The following is a 27,009-nucleotide window of genomic DNA, read 5'->3' as shown; positions in this document are numbered from 1 at the left end:
TTTGTTACTGAGTTTAACATGAGCCTGATCAGCTTCTATTTTAGTAAATGACATTTTCTTGGGGAAAAAAATGTAGAGGGAAAATTCACAAAGCTGAATAGATCCCTGAAACAGAATCGTTCATATGCTGAAGCAAATACACCACAACCTTGCCAGCAATTTATTTAGTTAGCATTTTTAGAACATTTTGCCTCTCTTTCAGTAGGACAATAGCTAGGTTTTAAAGCCCCCTTATAGAATTGTGGGCAATTATAATATATTTTACACTACCCCTGGATTGACTCTCAAAAATGGTCTGAAATATATTAAGAAATCACTACAGGAGATTTCACAGCGTGTGAAGAGCCACTGTACCTAATTTATGTGAAAACAGCAGGATTCAATTCTCTAATGTTATTGCCACTTACTTTTTGTAAGAATTGTGCTGGTGCCACACAAATTCTAAAGAATTAGTTAAAAGACCTAAACATGTGTCATAAAATGTTTGAGATAAATGAGAAAAGTATAATTCAAATGGATGAACTCATTCTTTGGGCCTGCCTGCTCTCACACTGGGAATTTTGCCATTGCTAATAGACGCAGGATCAAGCCCCCAGGGCAAATGTGTTGAGATGGCACACTTTTGTTCATCATAATTATCCTTTATGTCCCCAGTCTGCAAAGAACAATAGAAGGTGCTTAATTTTAAGCCCATGAATAGTCCACAGAAATCAACAGAATTGCCTACTTAAAGATAATTGTGCTCTTCAGGGCTAAACCCACAGTATGGTTTATTCTCCTGTTTGTCACTTTTAAGTGCCTAAATCTAGTACCAAGATGCCACCAAGCAGCTCAGCACTAATGTTCAGCTACAGCCTGACTCAGTTGATGCTGCAACTTCCAGCCCTATGCATGTGTAAAACTGCTAATTACTGATATTGCCCAAATAAACCAGACTGAATTTCATAAACTAAATTGAAAGGTACTGGGAGTGTCTAGTCCTATGAAAGAAATGCTTTTTTCATAAAAATCCTTTTTATTTAAATGAAACCATTAAATAATGGTCTCCAGGTAATATAAATGATGCTTTCAAGAATCTTAAATCTAAGTGATTCCTCTGCAGGAACAAAAGCTAAGCATTTTGCTAACTGAAGTTGTTTAAAGAACCAAGCTGGTTCACTATTCAAATACTATTTTATTTTTTTTTTTAATTAAGTATCTGTGAAGGGGTGGTGTTTGTAGCTTTTTATGCAACACATATTGGAATTCTTCTTCCTGATGTTTATTTAAATTATTCATTCTGTTTCTCTACTATCTTCTTGGTTGCGTGATATTGGCAAACTGGATTAATATAGCAAATTTGAAGCTGCAGCACAAAAAGATATGGTATATGCAGTTTAATGGGTTGCTATATTTCATTCAGTTTTAATATTTTTTTTCTTTCAACTTAATAGAGGAATAAAATACATCACTTTCTTAATCAGTTGCACTTGAAATTCTTGTTATTGCTTTAATAAGCTCAACACCTTCATGGGCATTCTTCAGTTCACAACTGTGTGATTTTCTGAATATATGTGCAGTGGTGGTCAAATATGGGAAAATAATAGAACTTCTTTAATAGTGAAACTTTATACTTTTAATCAATTCAATCCATTTTCCAAGGTAACAAGTTATAACATCAAATAAGTTTGTGGAGTTTTTACATGGATACATTGATTTTTGTGAAGATATGAAATAGTAGCATTCAAAACATAGGCTACTCAGTGAAAGCTCAAAGTTGAGAGGAAATACAATTCACATGGAAGTAACTTTATATTAAGGTGTTAAGGTATTAATGTTTATTACATTGTGGAAGAATACTTTCACTTAAAAAAATAAAAAATAAAAGGTCTTTACACTTTCCTCTTAGAATGGAAACACCTTAAGCTTAGAATGGAAACTTTTTGTTGCAAAGGAAAATTGAAAAGAACTTCTATAGTTCATACTTTTACAAGATGCAGGCCGCTTGTTCATAAATGCAGTGACTTTAATTAAACCTTACAAATTTTGTTTAAAAAATAATATTTGACAGAGGTGGATTTTTTGTTGTTTTAAATAAACATCATGTGTTTTTTTCTTAGCCATAGAAAATGAACAAGATGTTCATTTTCGGTGTGTTTTTTCTTAGCACTGGAAAATGAACAAGAATGGTCTGTTTCCGTGTGGAGACACTGTCAGTGTTTGGTGGTGATCACATGGGTTGTCTATCAAATAAAAGATTTTTAGCTTTTCCAGCTATAACTAGGAGCTCCTATTAAGCAATTTATTAAAAGCACAAGTTATAATTCCTGCTTATTGAGGAGTTGCTGGGGAGAGCATGATCTTTCTCTCTCTTCTGTTCAAGTACATAATTAAAAAGTTCCAACATGACAGCGTTCATGATACAAATCAAATCTATAACATCACAGTGATGGCATTCAGTGTAGGCTCGAGTCGTACTATCCAATTATCGGTGTCAGTTTTCTTGTGTCCTTTCAGGTGAGTGGCAATTGAAAGTATAATAATAATATAATACATTATATATATATATATATATATATATATATATATATATATATATAATGTGATTATTATATGCATTGTGTATTAGTTTCTTTTAAATTCAGAAAAACATTAGAGCAGATATATATATTTCAGGGGCTTTTGATATTTTTCTAAATTTTTCATTTTTCTGTCTGTATTAATGAATTGTTGCAGACAAATTCAAGGTCATTTTCTTCAAAATTAAAAATTTATTTTCATCTGAAACTTATTGTCTCATTCTTAGCAATAGTGATCTCATTTTGATAAAATTTCCTGATATCTTTAAGTCAGAACATTTCTAACGTAGCCAATAGTTATAGTATTCTAATTTGCATAATCCAGATCAGGAATACATAAAACTTTTGAAGTGAATGTGATAAAAATAACATTTTTTTTCTTTTTTCTGAGTATCCAGTTAGAAACATATTATGAGCATAATTGAATTTATTACTATCCCCAAGAGGCAATTACTCTTTCAGGGAGAACAAAAGAGATCTTATTAGAGACATGAAAATACCATGTATCTGTTTGCCAAATATATCACTAAACTGTACACAAAAGAGCTGAATACTTATTAATAGCAGCAAAAAGATTGAATGCTAAGTATGGTTATCACAGCTCAGTTGATGTGAAGTTAAAAAAAGACGTAACTGGCTAATAGGAACATGTTGATATGAAATGTGTTTTTTAAATCACTCAAAGTTGGTCTGACTGTGGCTTTGCTGAAGTTATTAGCATAACGTATGATGACAGATAATGAGTAAAGACTTGAAAAAATATTTAAGTTAAAAATAATATATTGCCAACCTAAATATCTGTTCTCCTATATTTTTGTTTATTTGTTTTGGATTTCTTTTATAGTACTGCAGTCAAGAATGTCATTAGGTGGCAAAACTCATGTGGATTTAACTGGGATTGGTTTACTGATTTAGTAATGGCATGATTAACCAGCAGTCAGCGAGCTGTATGGTCAGAGTCAATATCAGCAATATAACAGACAAACCACAACATTAGATGCCTATAAAATTTTAATATATATATACAAATATAATAAGAAATAAGAAATAAGAAATAAATAAGAAATAAGAATTTCTATTCCACAGAAATTATGGGGGACGAAAGAAACAGTTTTTAATATGAGAATGAAAATGCTGATGATCTCTGGAAAGGCAAAAATAGATGATGTGTACTTAGAAGTTAAACATTTACATTATTCTTAATATTTATCTTAGATTCCAAGTTCTGGATCTTCCTGCAGCACATAGTTTGCCATCAACAAGCAGATCCTGAAGTTGCAAATTGAAAATCTCAAACTCTCCAGAACTCAGATGTAAAATTAATCTGGTTGCCAATTAAGATATACATACACTGTCCTTTTTTTTCTCACTGTCCTTTTTTCAACATATCAGATTTTTTTAAATCAAAAAAACAACTCAAATGGCCAACGATGCATGGTTAACATGGCCAAAACAAGACTTGCTTTCCCCTTTTTTAGGTTTGCCTTCCCTCTCTTTAGCCATTGTCTCTCCCACAGTTTTTTCATTTGCATTGTACAGTACATTTTACTCTTTCTTCTTGATACACATTTGTGCAGTGCTCCATCATGACAGGTGCTCCAGGTGCAGTCTCCAGAGGAACGAGGAGATTATTCTCCTGGTGATTTTTCAGGCACCCTGATTCAGTTGTATGTTTCCAGCTTCTTTCTGTGCCTCTTGTGTGATCTTTCACCTGCTACGCTCTGTAGTCTCTGGTCCCTCTTTGGGAAGGAAAAGAGGTCTGTTCAGGGCAGAAAAACTTTCAAACAACCAGACCTCCAGGGCAATGAAAATAGAAACTTCCAAGGAACTAGAGTAGGCTTTGCAGAACTTGCTACAACTCTGAAACCTTTTTTGTTGTTGTTATTGTTTTATTGTTGTTTGTTTGTTTTTTAATCTTCTGCGTTTCCTTGGGAAACTCACTATAAGGAAAGTATCTAGATAGCTCTATCTCAAACCTGTAGGTACCTTAGGGTTCCATCAATTTATCATTCTATGTGAGCTCAACATCTCCTTTTTCTTAGACCCATAATGCATATATTGTCTTTGATTCAGGTCCTGCCCCTGAGGCTTGCCCACCTAGGCTTTGTTGCTTTATCTTTCCTCTTTTACCTACAGAATAACTTTAAGGTCAGTTTTTCATATCTTTCTGGTATGCTAGGGATCTGCTTTCAGTGCTACATACCACACATAGTACAATTTCCTCTTATTTAGTCTGAATGACATTTTTACTTCTCTGTTCTGTTCTGTTCAAAATGTTGCTGTTAATATTAGCTCCCCAGGTAGTTTTTATAGTCTCTGTCTCTTGTTTTCCTCCACTGGTTCCTTCCTCTGCCTGCACAGAACACAATAAAAGTGGGGGAAAAAAAAGAAAAAAAAGAAAAAAAAAAAAAGGACAATATTGTAACTGAGTTGTGCTGTTATATACGGAAGAGATTGTGAATTCAGCCTCTAGATTTGTTACACTTGGAAAGGGGATGGAGGAAGAAGAAAAGTATGAAACAATAAATGAGACAATTCTGAAATGTCAACATTTTTATTAAGTTCTCTGAGTATTTTTCAACTGTCAAGAAAAAATAGGCTCAAACGGTGATATCCATATTACCTACTGAAAATAAAATGTCTTTGTCTTTTTTTTATATATGTATTTTTTTAGGTTCGAACATGGATTCTTACAGTGGGATATACAACTGCATTTGGAGCAATGTTTGCAAAAACATGGAGAGTTCACGCAATTTTCAAAAACGTAAAAATGAAGAAAAAGGTGAGGGGAAGTAAACTCTTTTTTTTTCATTGATCTGTTAATACAGTTTTCTAACTGTTTTGCTGTGTTTCCTGGATTGCCATACTAGTGCTGACTCTGTTCATGTGTCACATCCAAATATCCTGAATAGTTTGCTAATGGGGCTTTCTTGATCATCTTTTTAGTCTGAGAGTTGGAATCAAGCCACAGCCTTTCATTCTGTATAAAGAGGTGGACAGTGGAGGCAGCTCTAACCTTTTGAGTTGCATTCTGTCCTCCTTATTTACTGAATGGTTTCAACATCCAGAATTCTGTTTCTGCTAGATTCATAGCAGTTATGAAAAGCTTTTTGTATATGTCTCTTTAGGATATAGATATTACATATAAGTTTATCGTGGGTTGGTAGGAGGAGGCAAGAGAAAGCAATGCTTATGTAGATTTCTATTTCTAATTTTGATTGAAATTGCATAAGCTTTCTCTCAGACTGATCAAAAATAAACCACAGGAGTTATCTCAGGCACTTTGGATACGTAGTATTTTCTGTGAACAGCTAGACTAGGCTTAGGTAAAGTACAACACTTCATGTCTATACTGTTCATTTTTTATTTTTCCCATGGAGTTTCTTTTTGCACGTAAAGCACTTTTGAACACATGGTTTCTTTTAGAAATGGGAAAACTGGTGAATAGAAATCATGTTAATGCATTAAAAAAAAAAAAAAGAGACAGAGAGAGAGAGAGAGAAAATATTACTGTAGAGTAAAAGATAGTGCCAAACACAGTTCCTATATGCAGCTGAATATATTTTCTCTAATAAGTGATAAAGATGCATTCATACCAAAACTAAATAAAATAATGTTCCAAAACTTATTCAGATTTCTCTGTTCCATGTGTGGTCATGGAAGAGCTGTATCTTGTTGTTGCCTATGATAATGTTTCTATAGCTGATACATGTTGGGAGTCACTGTCTCTATGGGATACACCTTTTGACCTAATAAGATTTTGGCCTGAGGTCAATCGAGGGAGAGTTATCTCAGTTTCTGAGAGGATTTATTATGCCTCGGGTTATTAAGGAAGTAAATGCCATGGCTGGGACTGAACCTGGCAGGAACCATGGCAGGGACTGAACCTTGGCACATTATCACGCAACCACCAGGTCCTTCCCCCTACTATTATCTTAGAACAGGTCTATTTAAATATTTGTTAATTAAATACTAAACATATTTCAATGTATAAAATAAAGAAGGATAAATAACTGATATCTTAAAATTAATTAAAATTACAAGTAACATCTGTACCAAAACCAGGATACACAGAATGGATGAAAGCGGAGGTTGCCCTTTGTGCACCTGTGCAAAGAGCCCATTATAATATACCAGTTTATGCTACCACAGTCCTATATATATAGGCCTATATATATATATATATATATATATTTAACAATCTTAGACTTCCTGTATTAAAAACTTTTCACTTCATTCTCAAAAAATTAAATTTTATATTGTAAAGATGCCTTTAGCTATATTGGTACAAATCCTTGTAAACAGTGGTTACACAAAATACTGCCAGTTTAACATCAAAACATTTACTTAATAACCTTTATTATCTTGAAAATTTTATCATTTCTATAAAACATGCTTTTCCAAAAATGAATGAATAGTTATTTCAATGGACTGTCACTAAGTATTTGCTTTATGTTTTTGTGCGTGTGTGTGTTCATTTGTTTTTGTTGTTGTTGTTGTTATTTTTTAAGAAAACTTTTCATTTTAGATCTTCAAGTTGCTACTCAACATTAATACTCAATGTCTGTTAATTAAACATCCTCAAATTCTATATAGTACCTGTTCCTCAATGAGCCCATCAGCAATTGCAAACTGCAAATGTTTTTTTCAAAGCTGTAAGTTAAAAAGGGTTCATGGTCAGTCAAAAAGACACTACACAGTGTAAGGATGATAAATTTCCAGTCAGGGTGCTGAGCAATGAGTTATTCAAGCTCAAAGTAAAAAACTCACTCAAAGTAAAACAAGGGTTTAGAATGTGTTATTAAATATACTGAGGTTAAGTAAATAATGCACTTGGTTCTGTAAATTATGAAGAATGGCTGTTCCACAGAATAATCTTGGTTTGCATTTTTTTATATATTGTTCTAGAACACAGGCATGAAAAACAGCTTTCTTGAAAGAAAAATCAAAACAAATTAGCTATCCCCAATAAATGCTTACTGTTGATACAATTTCTGGTTTCGATTTTCCAGGATAGATAAAAGTGTATTTAAGAGCTGATTCAAACCCATGGCGTTCTTTACTTATATATTACAACAAGGACATTTCTGTTTTCAGTAGACAGTTTATAGACAAAGCATTTTGTAACTATTGAAGCACAGACAATACAAATTTTCACAAACAGTATCTAAACAGACAAAAAAAAAAAACAAAACAAAAAAAAAAACCACCAACACCAACAAAAAACACACAATGGTAGTTCTGTGTGGGGAAAAAACAAACACCACATTAATGCTTTTTGAACTAGCTGTGCCATGTCAGACCAGGCTGGCATTTCAATACAAGGAGTACAAAGTTCCAAATTATTTAAACACTGTGGATCCTGTTCATTTGTGGTCAGTTCAGTTTCCACCTACAGGTATGTTAGTAAAATTCTACATTTAGGTATACCACTTTTGCCTGTCATCCTTTTCATCAGGAAAATTTGCAAACTGATTTTTTTTTTCTTTTTTTTTAGCAGTGGGGAAGTAGCTCACTGTTACACTTGAAAATATTAATTCAATTCATGGAAGTGGGTATTAAATAAGGCAAAGAAGAATATAGAAGACATTTCTTCTCAGAAAGAGTAGTCAGTCATTGGAACGGGTTGCCCAGGGAAGTGGTGGTGTCAGCGTCCCTCTGGGTGTTCAAGGAAACGTTGGACCTGTTAAATAATAAATGTTAAATAATTCCACTGTTACACCATTTTACTACTATTTACCACTAGTGAAGTAGAAAATTAAACTAACTGATTTACAATGTCTTGAATTAGGTGAGGATATTTATTAACTTCTCTTTATTTATCTCTCAGAATTCTCTTTTATTTTCACCCATTTATAAATTTACTTGTATGTTATCAAAATAAAAAAAAAAAATCAGAATACACTCCTTCTTCTATCAGGCTGCTAACTGAAAAATTTTTCAAGATTCCCAATGTACTGTTACCATCTTTAATCTTGCTAGGGCTCAAAGGAAGCAAATTAAAAATGTATTAATTTTAGCTTTTATTAATTTGATCTGAAACAGAGGGGTGCAAGGGAATCAATTTTTTGTTAAACGCAAATAACAAAAGCAGTAGGGGAAAATAAATTAGTTTTATTTTTAAACAGGTTAGTAGAGATAATGGAAAGTAGAATGGATTAAAAATAACCATAACATTCATAAAGGAGATACAATTCTGTTTTCTGTAAATCCTTTTTTGTTGGTTTTGACAGCAGAATATCTACTGCTCATTGGGAGGTGGGGATTGCTTTTATGCTCACCAGCAGAGAAGGACTGCTAAGAGGAGAGTGAGGGGATTATCAGTGGCGGAAGTACTCGTGGTGTTCTGGTGAAGCCATCTGAGCAATCTGAAGAAGCCAGCCATTCTGGTGAAATTTAGAATGTTATGAAGTTATCTTTTTTTGATGGGAGTGGTTTTTGATGGTCCCTAGAATGACAGGTCTTAGGGGTCTTTAAAGCAATTCTGCATGGCACAGCTCCAGCGTGCCAAATAAAGACCATTCACTTCTGGAAAATATTAGAAAGGTAACAAATTCAAGTCAGTGTTTTTTAAAGGCTCTATACGTTTTATATCTTCTGCACCTACAAAGACAAATATTTCCCATTTGTAGGTGATGACAATAAAGCATTACAATCTGGGCCACAATGTTGCTTGCTGCGTTTTGTATTCGAACACATAATACTTCTCTGTTGATGTTGCTATAGTAAGCTTGTCTTCCCTATAACAGTACATTGTAGCTTTGTCTATTTGTACTCAACCCTTTAAATATGACATCAAGGAAGGGATGTTTTGTGTTTAATTTCCACTCAAAATACTGTAAATGTGCCTAGTTGTTAATACCACTGTAGAATTCTGGTGACATATGTCTTTGTGTTGACAATATTGTTACAAGGTAAATGCAGAATATAATTGCATGAGGAGATGTATAACAGCATCTTTTCTTAAGACTTCTGCTGCTACAATTTAGCCAACATTATCCTGCTCTTTGATGATATCTTGTAAGTTTTTCTCTATTCTTATATGTACACTCTTCATACATTTCTTGCAGGTAATAAAGGGTTAAAAGCATAACAAGTACTGACAACAAGATATGGGTACTCCCTCAGTGTTAGAAAGTTACCAACAGCCACAGGAGAGAAAAATGGCTTACAGGTCTGACTTGACTTACCTATGCCCGTCAGTCTGAAGCTAGGCTGTGGCAAACTTAAAATCTTACATTCAACCTACTAAGTCTTACATTCAACCTACTAAGACTTCTGAAGAGGGTTGTGGTGTTTATGTATTGCAAAGATGGATAGGAGTTTGTACAGACTCTTCTGTTGATGCTAGCTTGGAGAAGGGAGCCTGGCACTACGGGGGAACTGCAGGGCTGCGAGATATGGAGCAGGGAAAGGGTTGAGAATGAGAAATGAGGTTCTCTACTAAGGGCTTCAGAAAGAACCAGATCCTGTCCAGATGAAAAGAATAAAGAAAAGATTTGAATTATTGATTGAGAAAATGAGTTGAGGAGCAAATGAAGGAAAACTGAATTTGGATAACAATTCCCTGAGAGTTAAAATACAATTGAGAGCCTGATTCAGGCAGCAAACTCTAGCTGAGGGACCAGATCTGGTTTGGAATTAGATTAGTATTGAAATTTAGAGGCAGGATGGCAGATCTGAATATTAGGGACATCTCAGAGACCAGAAGGGGGAAGCACCATAGGATTTAGAAACGAATAAGAGGGAAGAAAAAGTTGAAATTAGGACTGATTCCAGTGGGTGTACAGAGTTGTGGGCTGCTTCTCAGAGCATAAAGACTGAACAAGGTTTTAGAGTTTCACCCTTCTTTTTTTTTTTTTTCTTACTATGTATCCATAAAACCTACAGGCAAAATATGTGCCTTGTCTTCCTGCTACGCTGTTGTACAGCTTGTGATAGCTGCTAGTTACCCTTTGAGCTCAAGCTGATGAGGTGTGCAAAGTTCTAAAGGTTCATTTTGCTGATGCATGCAGTTCTACGTTTAATTGGATTCTCTTTCTCTTCAATTTCTTTAAAAAGAATGGACTCGTGAAAATGTCAGAAGGCTGATACTGTGGCTAAAAAGTCAATCATTGAAAACCTACAGCTTGCCAATACTGAGATCTCTACAGTGTACATTTGTTCCCCCATGTGCATTATAGGACACAAGTGCAGCCTTAATTTTCTGCAGGATGCCAGTGTTACTGGGCATACACAGCGAGTCTCCTCTGGGCATGCACATGTATAATGAAAGAGAGAGCTTTCTGCTGGAGTCTTTTTCACTTAAAACAGAAAAACTACATAATGAAAAAGAATTCTGAGAAAGCTGCACTCATGTATACAACAGTTAAGTGCTAACTTGGTGAAAAAAATTAATTTCTGGGTTTGCCAGAATGATTTGTTATGCTTCAGCATGGCTCTCTTAGAGTACAGTTTTCAGAGGAAGATCACACTTGTAGGATTCCATTTTTCAGAGGTAAATTCATTGTCTGAGTTGAGCAGAGTGGGGTTTCTCAAATTTTTTAGGTCATCGCTTTCCCGCTCTTTTTAACCCACGTTTAGCCACCCGTCTTCCCCAATTCATAGCCTTAATGGTCCATAAATGAAGAAGCATGGTAGAGTAGAAGGGGCAAGAGACCATTCACGTCCTCTGTGGAGAGCAGACCACATGGGTTGTTCTGAGCATCTCCTCCAGCCAGAGTGGGCAGCAGCTGGCTGTGTGCTGTCACCCCATGGTACCAGCTACACTGAAACTGTCAGGAGCTGCAGCTGCACAGAGCATCCCTGCGGGAGAAAACAGAGAGAAGAGAGCAGCTGGGAGCCACATGCTTACAAGAGGATTTGCTGCTACCTTCTCCTCACAACTTGTCTCTGTTTATTACTATCCTCTTCTCTCACTTGAAAACCTTTGGAAAAAAGAAAAAAAAAAAAAAGTTTATAGGATAAGTGTAATCTCAAGTTATAAACTTTTCTATATATATATATATTTTTTTTTTTTCAAGCCATCTATGGAGTTTATAATTTATTGAAACCTATAGCCTTTCTCACAAAGGCCCCAGATGGTTTTTAACAACACTCATTGTCTTAGTCATTTAAATATAGAGAAAGCAGAATTTCCGGATTACATTGTTTAGGTAAGAGCCTCACAGGCTACATCTTATTTAGTGCATTTGTAAACGTGACTATTTCTTATTAGCGTGAGTGTAGACCATATTACCTAATCAGTTCTCTTTGTAACTACTACTATAAAATATTCCTCCAGGTCAATTTTCAGACTTTAAATATTTATATTTTTCTAAGGCATTTTTTTTCCAAAGTAGCTACAGCTTTTTGTGTGTATAACAAAAAGCTATGTGTTGGGTTTCCCTTAGGATAGATAGACATGTATTTCACTAAGTTTATATGAGAGATCATAAGTCTGAAAAGGAGATGTGTCAGGATTCAGTAAGTTGCTTTATGTAACCATACCAACAGTACAACAATCTATTACAGACCATCTGCTGGAAATGAAACAGCATATGGGTACGTAAAGAAAAGTTCAATGTTATTGGTCATTCTTTGAGAGTAAGAAAGGAGACAGCAGTTTGAAATCTGCTTATGTTTGTGTTTTTTTGTTTGTTTGTTTTTCCATTGTAAATACTTGCCACTGGACAAAATAATCCATGATACTTACAGGGCCGTATAAATTATTTAAGTACTGCTTCCTGAGTTATTCATATACAGATATAGTGCTTTCTAAAGCGATACAAGTAGAAACTAAATTATTTTATTACTCCCCCCATAGCAATAACAATAAATTTTAAGTCCAAAGATTCCAAATCCTAGAACCCATATTTAGATGTAAAATAAACATCCCTATTTTTGTAAGAACTGATCAGCCAAAATGTCAGCCAGGGAACAATAGGAATCACATTTCTAAAATTTACATTCATATAAATCAGGACTGGGGAGCTAAATCTCAAGCTCCTGTCACAGAAAAAAAAGTTGAGCTAATGAACTATACATCTAGAAGAAAAATCTGCTTTTGAAGTAATTTATGTATGTAAATTTCTGCATGGTACAATTTGATAAGGCTAAACCTCAGTAGCAATGAAAACAGTGAAAACTCTGTATGAAACATAAGTGCTCATAAATGGTGCTACAACTATAATTTCTATGTATTATGAGTCTAATGGATGACAGAGAAGTAAAGAACATGTCGCTATACAGTATGAGGCAATTTATTCCTGAATAGCTTGAAATTGGATTGTAAATGTAATCAAGTGCATTGATGTCCCTAGCTATTTGGTAACGATGTAGTATGCTTTCCCACAGAATTGTTCATTAAGGAAAATATTAAAGTCTAGATATTTTAATGTTATCTCAAACAAAATCAGAACATTTCTTCTAGACCATTCAAATCCTTTGTGTACTTTTTTCCTAAAGATTGGAATCCCTTTTAGCACTAATGAGGATTCACATCCCTGGTAGAAATTCCTCCATAGTAAGGGCCCATGCAATCTTCAGCTCAACAGATGCATTTGTCTCAAAGGTAAATTTAATCTGCTATATGGACAAGATGTGGAGCTTTCTCAAGAAAGTCTATTTAGCTCTACTTATGGCAGCATACAGAAGTAACCACAGTGATAATGTCTGTTTCTAAGGCTCTTCTCTGAAAGATTATATAGCAAGAGTGGTTTGATTCTAATAGTGTAAAATTGGATTTCTTTAGCACTTTTTTTTTTTAATACCAGTGTTTTTCATTTTTATCTTTCAAAGAGAGTTTTGTGAAAGTAGCTATATAATATCACTCTGTGTGCCCTCTATGATTAAATTAGAAATGTTATAATAATCATAATAATAATCATTATAATAATCATCTCATGGATTCTCCAATGTATTGTGGCAATAACCGAGGTTCAAAGATTCAACTTTTTAAAGTTGGCATTGAATCCCTCTCCTTCTCTACCTTCTGTAAAATTTGTAAAATCTGCTCCCCATGCTTGTTCCTGCTATCTTTTGAATGATAGAAAAGCAGTAAGGTATCGTCTAACTGGATACTTTCACTTAGCAGCAATGTGTGGAGACAAAACATATATATTTTCAGTTCATTGACTGAGAAGGTAAAACTGCTCAAAGATGCTTTGAAATTATTCTGAGCACAACTCAGCAAAGAGGAAATGTTCTAGAAACATGTGCATTTAACAGGCTAGTGGCTGCAGGTACTGAATTCTGAATAACAAGCTTTTTGGTCATATCCAATTAACCATTACTATCAGTAGTACCAGGCACTCCATTACCCTGGAAAGCAGTAAAACTCATCAAGTTCTCAAACTGAAGGGGTCAAAGTATATCATCACAGAAAAAAAAAAAATATATATATATATATATATATACATATATATATATATATATATATACACATATATGTTTTTAAAGTAGATATGCAAATTTTTCATTAAATTAATTGAAGTACTTCTAAGAGAGTAAAATTTCTTAAGCTCCACTTTTGCTACCAGTGACTTGTTGGTCAAAAAAGCTTGCTGGTATAAAGTATGTTCTTTAAAATGTTAGCTTTCACTCATTAAAACTATAATTGCAATGTGAAAAGTGTTCCCAATACTAATCATAGAACCTATAATAGGAAATATGTTAATAGCTGTTGAAAAAGTGTTGTGGAGTTATTAGGAACAAGTGCATGATGTGTTTTCAATAGTCCTCTTTTCCTCATTCCATTTCACAATAGAAATTAAGAATGTATTACAGAATAGTTCTTTAAAATATTAATGGCTATAATAACTGAAAGATAGATGGCCCTTTGCCCACATATGACAAAGCTCACCTACCATTAACACTCCATCATTATTTTTGTGGCACCATTCCATCTGTGCTGACCCACTGAATGAAGGGAGCCACCCTAAGGTGTTTGTTAATCATACTGGGAGAAATTAAAGGCTAATTTATGTGACAGAATATCCTAAAGGCAAAGGTCCACTTTTTTTTTCCAGCCTTATAGGCTTTATCATATGTTTTTTCCCACAAACTCTGTTATTTTTTCTCCCTCTAGTTCAGAGGTAGGGCTCTTACTGGCATGATTTCTGCTCAGTCTGAATGTACCAGGGAGAGGAACACTGGGTTTCAGATTTGCAAGGACTTCATTAATTGCTATTCATTTCATTGAATAAGGTCTAGCAAGCTTCACAGGGGGATCTTTTAAATGGGTTTTTCCTCTATATTCCTTCCCAGGAGTTTGGGGAGGGGACAGCTAAAAAAAAAAAAAAAAGTTACTCAATTACATTGTGTTCATCCAACTAAGTTCCAGAAGACAAGGGACGGATCTGTCAACTAAACTAGAAAGGGTGGATAAAAAGCATAAAAGAAAGCAGAAATACCTTCTCAGCAGGCAAAAATCAATTTCTTTAAGGAAAAATAACAAAAAAAAATATGTTATAGCCTGTAAATAGATACAAAATTATTCCCATAGAAACTACATTTCTATGAATTCAACAAATAAATAAATAATAAAAAGCTTATAGATCTTCTTTTAAATTCAAAGATACTTTATTCTGATAAAAAGGAGGTGAAGTTCCTGGTAACAAAGTAACTCTAATAAAAAACAAACAAACAAACAAAAACAACAACAACAAAACACCCAGGAGGAAATGAAGTATTGAATCCATGTTGGAAAGCTTTTTGTGAAACTCAGGGGTTACAAACCTAATGTTGCATTCTGGAGAAGTCTTCTTCACATATGAGTCTTTGGTCTTGGTTTTGAACATATTTTGGCTTTAAGGTCCATGTCATATATGAAAAGACTACATTTACATACAAAGTTTATAATTAGTTAAGAAATAACAAAATAAAGCTTGCCTTAGCCTTAACCACAAAAAGCAAGTCTAATTATTTCTTGCTGTTGTTTGCCAAATTACCTGTTAATCCCATACACTGGTTGAGGATAGGGTCCTGCAAAGCACAATGGATGTGCTTTAGAAAACAAACAAGAGCAACAAAACAGCAACAAAAAAAAATCACATAGGTTCTGTGAAAATAAATAAATAAACTAACAAACAAACAAACAAACAAACAGTTGGGCATTTGAAATTGCCGTGGCAGGTAGTACAGCCTGTGATAGTTTGAGAAAATCCCTGAGTTTAACGAGCAGAAACTTCATTCCAGAGCTTTAGACAGATTTCACATCTTCTGTGATCAGACCACTGAGTCCAGGGCAGATAAGGTCTTTGATCTTGAACTTGTCTTCATGGTCACTAAAGCCAGCAATTTTCAGAAAAGAAGAAAAGTTTCATTTGCTCATATAGTAATATTGCTGAAGAGAAAATGGCCTAGCAGTTTCTGTTCTGAGTGAATTTATTTTGAAGACAAATAGCTTTATATCCAGATATATAGTCCAGACTGGTAGCAATGGCATTTATAACAGTGGGAAGATCTGCCAGGATGAGACAGATTCACCTATCCAATCACAGATGGTAGAAAATATTATTCACAGATGCTGCTGTATGAGAGCTTGGCTTCAGCAAGAAGTCAGGAGCACTCCTAAAAATGGATTTTATTAGCTACTATGCATTTCTCCCAAGATTGATTTTCTGTATGCTAGGAGGAGGGTGAAAAGGGGAAAAAAATCAGAATGTTCCTCTGAAAGAAGAATGATATATCTGATGGTAAGGAGCCTCAGTTGTTCATGACTTTCTTTTGTCAGTCAAGAGAAATTCTGTTGGATTCACAAGATCTGAGTTAAGACTCCTTCAGTACATCTGGTGTTTCCCAAGGAGCGAATGTACTGAACTTAAGGAGTGCTGGTGGGTGTGAGTAATGGCTAGCACTAAGGAAAGCTGGGCTTCCTGCAGGTTGAGTGGGGAGATCAGCAGGCCATTTGGAATTGCCGCTAGTGATATGCCAGTGGCAATGGCAGAGTAAATGTATGTGAGGATAAAATTGCTAATCATCTGCAGAAGTAAAGCTCTTAAAATGTCTGGTGGAAAAAGAAGCTCCAACATAGGTTAGCATTTATGTTTTCTCCCCAACAGTGTTCACATACAAAGATATTAAGATCTTTTTTTTCCCTTCCTGCAGTCTAAAATAATTTCACTGAGGTAGGTGTTAAGCATGAAAAGACTATATATATACATAAATATATATATAACATTGGGAAATCCTAACGTAATGTGAGAGAGAAATTGGGTTACCCCATTTCTCCCAGTGAAGGTAACATTGAATTCAGTGCTGTCAACACCGCTGAGTCAAGTACCCGTTGATTTGGCCTCCAATTTAAAAAAAATAATTGAAACTCAATGTCTGATTCTGAAAATATACTGTTTTGGTGAGCTGCATTACTGCAACAGTTTTGCAAAGTACAAAGCTGGATCACATTGTGTGTGTGAGGTGGCTTCAGGAGGCCTGCTTTCAGCCTGTTTACCCTGCATGCAGCATTGGCAGCGCAGTGTTTTACAGAGCTCGTTACAGATCACTTGCTCAGGGTGTCTTATAGACTTGCTTTTCCTTGCCTTCATCCTGGCAGTTTGCTGTCTGGCAGAAGTAAAGGATGAATAACACCTGCTGCTTGGGACAGCTGCTGTTATGTACCTTTCCCCTTCTGTATAGAAAATGTCCATTCACAATGAAATGCAGGAAAAAAAATGCTCCAAGAGGTATCCAAGTAAAAGCTCTTTTGTTTGCTGTATAACTGCTTCTATTTTCTCTAACAAGGAAATATGATTAAAAAAAAAAAAAAAAAGAGAGAGAGAGAAAAAAAAAAAAGGCTAAGAATTATCAGATATGCACTAGTCAGATCTGATCAGATGCAAATAAAAGATGAGCATGATCAAGAAAGGGTGCTTAGCAATATGAAGTGATAATGTCAGATATAGCAATGCCTTTTGACCACGCTTATGAGTGGTTTATCAGTATTGCTGATTTTAATAGTCTCCTTTCACTCTTTTGCTTCTGATATTGATGTACTGCTTTGATTAACATTGTTAGGTCTTGGTAAATCTGTATCTGATGCAACACTAGTTTCAATATCAAAATAGTCAATAAAAATTGGGAAGGCAGTGGGTTAGATGCCTCTTTTTTTACCTGTTCTTGATGTCCCAACAGAAATGTTAACTATTTTAATTGGAAATATAAGGTGTCATTACTGATTTTGGTTTTGCTTATGTTGCTTTATTATTATTATTATTATTATTTATTTGTGTGTGTGTGTGTGTGTGTGTGTGTTTGTTTTACAAGGGACTTCTCTGGGTCAGTAGAGCACAGGGAAACATTTCTGACAGATTCTTTCCATATAGCTTAAATTTCTCAAATGCATATCTTTAGCTGAAGTTAATGGTCTTCAAAAACTTATGGCAAAGGATGAGTAGAAAGGGACACATTTCAGAACACTCATTTCTCTGATCTGAAATTGTACCTGAGGTAGGTGGGCTGGATTCTCCTTTGAAGGTTTCTTTCTCTGCCCACTGCCTAATGACTGAGGCCAGACACCTAATGGTTAAACAGCCAACTTCAATAAAATAAATACCATCAATTGCAAAGAAAGACCAACCAATATATGCCAATAAAATAAATTAGCTAGCCATTTAAAAGCAATTTTAAAATCTGGTTCATTGGAAAGTTTGTTGTAGAACAAGAATTCCTATATGATTTTTCTTAAGATGTTTCAGAAACAGGTAATTAAAGTTCTTTAGAGTATATCTGTTCATTATAATGGAAAGATAGCAGTACCCGAAAGTAAGAAATACCTTAATTAAAATGTTAATTATTAAAGATTAATGTTTCTGATAAATGTGAAAATCTTCCATATACATATATACACACAAATATATTAGCATGTATATTTTCTGAACAGATCCTCGATGAGACCAAGATCCTAGGAAAAATATAAAATACTGCAAAATGGGTGAATTCTGCATGGATTCAGTATGAATCCATGTAGGTATGTATGTAGCTGCTACATTGGTTAACTTCTAGTTGGTGTAATGTTACCCTCTGGGTGCAATTTGAAAAGAGATTATGATTTTATAATCCTTTCATGTTGCTCACAAGAGTATGTAAGATTCAATGCACTTGGCTTGGTGAGTTAGCGAATGGTGAGACTGTGAGGGGTAATTCTTGAATTGTACAGCCCATTGGATCTCAGTGCAGGTGGAGGGAAAGGCTTTAGATGCAATGAATGACTCCTCCTGTGAAGGACAAATGCTTGCTTTCAAAGAAGTGGTTGTCTCTTAAAATCTATCCAGTGGAGGAAAACGGGCTGCCTCTCTCTCTGTCTATAATATGAGTTCCTTTGCAAATCATAGCCTGAGAGTAACACTTACCCTGATTTGTGGGCAAGGACATAGGAAGGACCATCTACAGCACTCCATTGAATCCAGCAAAGCTTTGTGTCCCAGCAAAAGCACCAAAGGTCCAGAGATGACTGGGAAGGGACTGGGGACAGAGGGCACACTCCCAAAGGGACCCTGATGGAGAAGTGACTGAGGGAGGACTGGCTATTCCTGCTAATAAGCCTGCTGTGGTACTTTCTACTGGACAGCTTGTCTGATAAAAAACACTTCTTACTTTATTAGAAAGCTGTTTTCAGGATCACAGATTTGGACAGAAGTGTCCAAATCTCATCTAAATCCAAATTATATTAGGAAATGACTTCCTGTGGTTTTTTAACTTATGTCTCCACTCTTACCAGGAGCAACGCTTAGGTATATTTCACCTAAGTCCTGTTTAGAGACATCGGATAAGAGATGAACAATGAATGGCAATTTTTTACAGAGGGCAGTCTGAGTCATTAACAGCCTTTTTCCAGCTTTGATTGTAACTTTGTAAACAACTTAAAGGTTAGGCGTAGTGGTTTCCCGAATCAGACCAGATACAGAGAATCTTGATTTAATACCCGCTTTCCTTTTAGTTTAATGAGAAAATACATTGCAACAACCTCCCCACCGAGACACCTTTTCCTTGCAAAGTTCTCTTTACAACACAGTTCAACAGTAAGACAAAACACAATGAAAGCTGAATCTTTTCCCTTCACCCTCCCTCTCTGATGAGGGCACTGATGAGATGGACATGCTGCTTCATTACCTGTGCAAACATATTGAAAAGTATAGTTTTCTGGTCCTTTCTGATGATGTTGGCTACATGGATTTAAATATCTGGTCTCACTAAATGAAAATAGTGCCTCAAGTCCTTTAAATCATTCTGATTGCTAGCCTTATTTTTACACTTAATTTACTCCAAATGTATCACAAAATAAACTAGCAGTTTAATAGAGTGGTGTACAGTACTGCAGAAACTTCTGTCAAAATCAGGAATGTATCTCTCTAAATAATATGAAAAAACAACTTTTTTAAATCTCTTGCATTATTTCAAATTGTATTTATTTTTATCCTTTCCTTAAGCTTGATAGGAGTTCAATGCAAATACAATTTTATTCTAGGCAGGAATAGCAGTCTAGCCTATATTAAGATTAGCTGACACTACTGGCTTTGTAAAGCATTTTCAAAATCTTAACAAGTTTATCAAATTGAACTGAAATAATCACATTTTTTTAAGCCTCTCAGACTTAATATTTTTGAATATTTCATTCAGATTAAACCAACTCTTTCTAAGAAAGAAAATTACGGAAAAGTATGTGGATTTGTTCATGTTAAAACAATTTGGTAATACCTTTTGAATATTGTACAAGTGTTCATTAGGAACGGAAGCATAAGTTCATTTAAAGAAACAGAAACATAGGCACAAGAATCATTTAAGCCTGGTATTTTAAACACACTTACAACTTTGCAAATTAAATAATGCACTTATAGTGTATTTTATCTGATTTGCTATTTGTGTAAGAGTAGAAATAATATAGGGATTGTATACAGCTGTACAAGACTGTAACGCATAGTTTGGCTTGTTCCTATTAGCATTTTTTTTCTTATTTAATCTAAAATTCATGTAAAATTAAAAACATGCTCTAAGTAGAATCTGCATAAAAGCCTCTCACTATTGTAAAATAGAAAAAATACATCAAAATACATCATCCTTTTCCGTTCCCTAGATAAAACAGGAAAGAGTTATATACATAGAGAAAAACCCACACCTCCAAAACCAACTTATGTTTAAATATCTTGCAAACATGTTTTCCAGATCCAAGAAGGCTATGAGAAAGTGAACACAGTAAATCTTAGTGAAGACTAATTTCCTGCTCAACTCCTGGTGTTCTGAGATGTCACACTTTTCCACATTTGCATAAATAAATATAATAGTGGATCTCTAAAATATACTTTTTATTTATTTTTTTTTGTCTAAGAGTTAATATAACACCTGGACTTCAATATCAATATTTAGGAAAACTTTTATTTTGTCTTTAGAAGTCTGAATGTACTTTTGATACTTCTAACAACCATGAAACAAACTAAAATAATTGTGTCTTCTTGCTTTCATCTTTTGATATTTCTGAAACTTTTCTTCATTCATTGTTAAAATACTTTTTTATTAGCAAATTGTGTTTTTCTCCCTATATAGGAGTAAAGCTGTACAGGGATCTATCTATGGCTCATGGGATTTTCCCTTTTTTTCTCCCTTTTTTTTTTTTTTTTTTTATTTTTTGTCTCTCCAGATCATTAAAGACCAGAAGCTACTGGTGATAGTTGGAGGGATGCTACTGATTGATCTCTGCATCCTGATTTGCTGGCAGGTTGTGGATCCTTTGAGAAGGACAGTGGAAAAGTATAACATGGAGGTATGTCCTCACGCCCAACTAATACTCATGGTTGCATATCTACAGCTTTCTATAGAACCTGGCGATATACATTAGTTTACATGAAAACAGGTCATGTTGCATATTTGAGGGGAAGAAAGGTTCTATTTTTAAATGTACTTAGAAATGGAACAACTGCAACCAAAAGAAATCCTATCTGTAGTTGAAGGTGCCACATTTCTTTGCACTTCTGATTTTATATGAAAGTGTTGTAAGCACAGGAGACTTCTCTGCTAAGACTCTCTATTAGAGTCTGTTGCAATAAATAATAGATTATCAGAACCCATTAGCAGATTTCAGTAAGAGCTCATACAAGATAAGTGAAGGAGAGGTCACTGCTTAGATGGCATTCTTTGTGGAGATGCTCAGGATTTATATTTCCTACTGTTATATTTATTTTCAGTAATAGCATGTGCAAACACACATACTGATTGTTCCTATTTTAATGTCATTCCCAGAAAGGTCATGCTAGAGATTTTGTTAGGAAGGAGATAATAGCTTAATGCCACCTGTACACAATTTCCAGCATTCTGGTAAGTTTCTAGTAAAGGTTTAGAATGGAACAGAATGGAATAGAAGAGAACAGAAAAAAAAAAAAAAAAAGAATTTCTGGACATGGAGGGTTTCTCAGCAAGAAATATGGCAGTAACAATACAGAACCAGAAAAAAAATAAATAAAAATAAAATAAAATAAAAATGCATTCTATCGCTATGCAGATTGGCAGAGTTTGAGAGTTTATAACCTCCAACATGGAAACTGGTGACATCTGAATAGTGGATTATATGAGGATAATCTAGGAGTATTATTCTATTCTCCAATACTTGACAATCAGTGAGAAAGAAAATATATATTTTTTTCTCTTGTGATGTTAATATTTCAAAGAAGTATGATACTTTGTTCCATTGGTTTTCCTTTGTTCCTACTTCACAGTGCAGTTCTGGAATTTTATTAGGAGAAGATTTTACTTCTTATTGGAATATAATTTCTGAAATGGTGTCTCCTAAACTGCAAGGGAAACCTTTCAAGAAATCATTTTATAGTCTGAAAAGAGCTTTCACAATCATTCCCTGGAGTTTGAACTTGTTTTTGAAGACTCCTCAGTCATTCTGATTGTCAATAAATATGGAAAACGTAACTGAAATTTGTCTTGTGCAGACACTTCTGCCCTACATTTGCAGAGCTTGTTTCAAGCTCTGCCAATAACCCTGTTTACTTCATTACCTCCAACTACATTGCAATTGATGAAATTTCAATTGTCAGTGTTGTTAACTGTTTCACTGCCCATATAAAACCAAACATAATATTACAAGTAATCATAAAATCCAACTGAAATAATGGTAATTTCAGTGCTTTAGTGGGTTAGAACTCTTCTTTCCTCTGAACAGAGAGAAGACAAAACTAATGGACTTGATATCTGACCTGAGCAGAATCACTAGATTGAAATTTTCGTAGACAGCAGCAGCAACTGTGAGGTTATCAAACCATAAATACAATGTGTTTGAAAAATAATGTTAATTGCAGTTTCAAAGACTACAGTTTACATCTGAATGTGGATTGTATAGTGCTAAAAACATGGTGTATGTTTTCTCCATGTTTGGTGCTGTCTAGACCACAGGGCTGCACAATAGGAACCCCCCTGGGAACTGTGTAAGCCCATTCAAAATTTTAAAAACTCACATTCACTGAATGCATACATAAAAACATATAATATTTTGAATACTCACATGGAATTGACCAAAACTTAGTGTTAGAGTTGTTTGCCATGTAAATTAGTCAGAATGTTTTCTTAGGATAATGGACTAGGGGAGGTAAGAAAATAAAAGTATTATGAAGCAAATTATAATATTGTACATATGTTTTTATCTTATATAAGCAATTAGGTGAACTGCAATTTTCTCTCCTGAAGTTGGCCTTTTCAGATCCCAGAATCTCCTTAGTAAAAAAAAAAAAAAAATGTATTTTTTTTAAATGGATTCTACAATGGTGAATTCTTTAGTTGAGCGTACCTCAACAGGTATTGGGTTTTGTGTTTGGAAAATACCTATCACAAAGTACACGCTATTCTAGTAGTATTCCTCTTTTCATTCTGGAATGAAAATATGTCACATATATCTCTTGTCCCACATGCTTCTAAGAAATAATTTTAATTGAACACTTCTTCTCAGTTAGAGTAGATCCAAGTGATAGACACTGAACAAAATGTAGGCTCCAAAGATCTGAACACTATCACTTATTTTAGTTACTTTGTACTTTGAGTGAGGTTTTAACTGAATACTCATTGGCTCCCTATGTGAAAGTTCTGCATTTGGCCTGTGAAAATTTGACTTTCAGGTGGTCTTCTATTAATTGTGTCTTCATAAACATGTCAGTCAAAATAGCCAAAATGAGGAACCTAAAAATTGACAGTATCATTTGTTGTTTGGAATTACTCACAAAATGGTTAATTTGAATGTATCCTGGTCTTAAAGCTGAGGATGGGCAGTCTATATGTAAAAATATAAGGGAAGTGAAAGGGCTTCTGTTGGAATGAAGACTCTATACACCGACAGAGGCAAGAAAACAACTGGGATGTTTGATCTGTCATCTTTCAGATTGGTCTCTGCAGTCATGACCCTGAACATCAGTTTTCCCTGTGAAATGCACATCTACAAAAGCTGTAAGAGGCCAAGTTAACAGTTATAATAACTGAGTCTTAATCCAGTCCCTCCAACCATTAGTAGGACAGTTATTCAGTATCCGATATATAGACAACAAAAATTGTTGTATAAAGACAAACAGGCTATGGATAAAGGCAGAGACAGGTTTAAAAGTTCTGTAGCTATATTCTGATCTCCTACAGAGGAACGGTAAGATTTCTCCTACACTCTTTGTATAGAGTACTGTAGGCTTGATTCTCACATCCTGCAAAAGCAGTTTCTGACATAAAATGCTTCTCGTTTTCAAACAGCATTGAGAAAAACCCGTAGTGCTACTTCTGTTCACCTGTTTTCCTTCACACAGAATCACACACACAGAATCATCTAGCTTGGAAGAGACCTCCAAGATCACCTAGTCCAACCTCTGACCTAACACTAACAAGTCCTCCACTAAACCATATCACTAAGCTCTAAAGCTAAATGTCTTTTAAAGACCTCCAGGGATGGTGACTTAACCACTTCCCTGGGCAGCCCATTCCAATGCCTAACAACCCTTTCAGTAAAGAAGTTTTTCCTAATATACAACCTATACCTCCCCTGGCGCAACTTTAGCCCATTCCCCCTCATCCTGTCACCAGGCACGTGGGAGAATAGAGCAATCCCCACCTCATTACAGCCTCCTTTAAGGTACCTATAGATAGTGATAAGGTCACCCCTGATCTCTTCTCCCCAGCTCCCTCAGCTGCTCCTCATAAGACTTCTTGTTGCATCCTCTGTAATACTTTTTCTTTTGCTGATGTTACAGACCACTGAAGAGATCAACAGCCATTTTTCTCATTAGTTTCTTCCTAGGCTGAATTTGGAATTTGGAATTGCTTCCAAAGATAAGATCTGGTTTTGACTGTTTCTGTCAGACCAACTTACTCCAGTAATATGAACTAGAAGACGTTCTTGCTTGTCTTACCCGCCATGTTCTTGGGCTTGAAAGCCATCAGGAATTCCATTTCTTCTATGTATGTTGCTGGCTGTGGAAGAGTTTTGCCCCACTGGTAGGGGTCTATTTCCTTCTTCAAAGCATCTTGGATTTTTCCTGGTTTCTTAAGAAAGCAATGTCTATACGCAAGGGTGCTCTTTGTGTACCTTTTATTTCTATTGCCTAATAAATTTTGAAGCAACCAATTTCAGATAAATTTGACAGAGGTGGTATAACTCTTAAGGCCTTAGCATTACTACAGATCAGCTATACAGTCAGCTGTATGGAGGAGAGGTTCTGGTAGCATCTCCACTAAGAGGAGGTTTTCAGTGAGTTTACTCCTCTTTCCAAAGGCAAACATCATAAATACAGAGGCTCTTCACAGTTAGACTTGGAGAATCTAGCCACAAGTTAAAAATAGGTAAGAAACCAGTTCACTCTCATTTCAGTTGCTCATGGATACACCTGCTGTGGAATGAAACCACAAGTCTGAAATCACAAAATCTTTTACAGAGTCACTTCTCCCCGTGCAACAGCCGTGTCATAATCCAATTATATGCTTAATACAGTTCAGTAAGTCTTTGTGTAGACATGCAATCACACACACTTCTCTCTCATAATATAATGCTATAGTAATTCTACAGTTTACCTTGAGCTTTTGCAACTGGCCTGTCTTTTCTCAGCACAAATAGCTGTAACACTGGCACAAACTGAATGACTGTGGCCTTAGAAGGTAACCAGTAATAACTTTTAACAAACACAAACTTGTGTACTAGGGGAGATAGACGAGATTTTATAGTTCTCAAGGATAAAAAGATGTTAGTGTTAGACTCAAGAAAAGATGACAATATTTCTTGTAAAATTTTAAAATCTGTTTATCTGTTTATAGCAACATTTGCATTCCTTTATATCTTAGTACTAGTTATATAGTTATCATGAGATATTTCCTTTTATGCAACCATATGATAACATTGTCAATGTTTAAAAATATAAAAATACTTATATTTTTTATATTTTCTGTATTTTTTATATTTAAAAATATAAAAATGTTTTAAAATATTTAAAAATTCATTCTGATATCTTCTAGAATGTTTTAAGTATTTAAGGTTTCACACTGAATTGTCCCGTTATGGTAATAAACAAGAAAAAAAAAAAAAGTGCCCTTTTAGAAGATACAGATGAAGAAACCAGATCAATGAGACACATTCAGTATGGGCTTCTAGCATTGATATAGAGATAAAATGTGGAAACTAAGAATGCCCAACTGAGAATGTCTAACTCTACATAAGGACATTACTATAATAAAAATATCAATAAGCAGGACAGATTGAGTAGACCATGGCAGTGGCAGAGTAGTGCTGTCTGTTAAATAAAACTTGGAATAAAATCAGATTAACAGGTTAATCAATCAGTCAGTGAGATGGAATTCCTATACCTTTCAAATGTTTAACTATGTTATCAACCACATGCTACTAACCACAAAGTCAGAAGATCAGCTTTCATTGATATACTGAGGGAATCGAAAATATTGCAAGAGAAAAAATGCACATGTAAACTGGACAAGTGTCACATCAGAATGTGCTACTCAGACTAACTTATTTAGTTGCAGTGACTGCTTCATACTTGAACAAATAGGAGTACCCATGAAGAGAGAATTAACCCTTGATTTCATTCTGAATAGCATACAGAATCTGTTGCGAAGTGTTGATATTTGAAGGGCTATTCTGTAGCTACAAATAAAGCCTGCTTAGCTTCAATAGCTTTGAAGAAGCAACAACAGCCAAAAAAAATCATTAGAGTGATACTCAACTTCAGAAAGGGGAACAACATAAAACTGATGAAGCCTCTTAAAGAGACACTAAAGAGGACACCCTAGAGAGTTAAATCTTTGCAGGTGGCCTAGACATTATTAAGGATATCATACTGGAGATACAGAGTAAATGCATGCCAAACGTCAAGTAAGACTTGAAAAAGAAGAAACTCAGCATGACTAAACAGCAGGAAGACATCCTTCAAAAAAAACAAAGCTGTATCCAAATGAGGAAAATAGAAAGGATCATAAATTCTGGTAGGTTAAATGTAGAACACAA

At 34.8% G+C, this 27,009-nt stretch overlaps 1 protein-coding gene across 3 annotated transcripts in view; it reads left to right on the top strand.

Annotated features, from left to right (window-relative positions):
• The window catches only part of GABBR2 (gamma-aminobutyric acid type B receptor subunit 2), a 520,678-nt gene that overhangs the window by 366,328 nt on the left and 127,341 nt on the right, over window positions 1-27,009 (top strand). For all 3 annotated transcript variants that reach the window (XM_027451831.3, XM_072034868.1, XM_072034869.1), the window contains 2 exons: window positions 5,233-5,340; window positions 21,169-21,291. In XM_027451831.3, the coding sequence (XP_027307632.2) occupies window positions 5,233-5,340; window positions 21,169-21,291 (231 nt within the window). The remainder of the gene's footprint in view (window positions 1-5,232; window positions 5,341-21,168; window positions 21,292-27,009) is intronic.

This window comes from Anas platyrhynchos, chromosome 2 (genome assembly GCF_047663525.1).
Source record: "Anas platyrhynchos isolate ZD024472 breed Pekin duck chromosome 2, IASCAAS_PekinDuck_T2T, whole genome shotgun sequence".
Lineage (NCBI taxonomy): Eukaryota > Metazoa > Chordata > Aves > Anseriformes > Anatidae > Anas > Anas platyrhynchos.
Note: the sequence above shows the minus strand (reverse complement) of the source record. Positions and strands in the feature narration are given on the sequence as shown.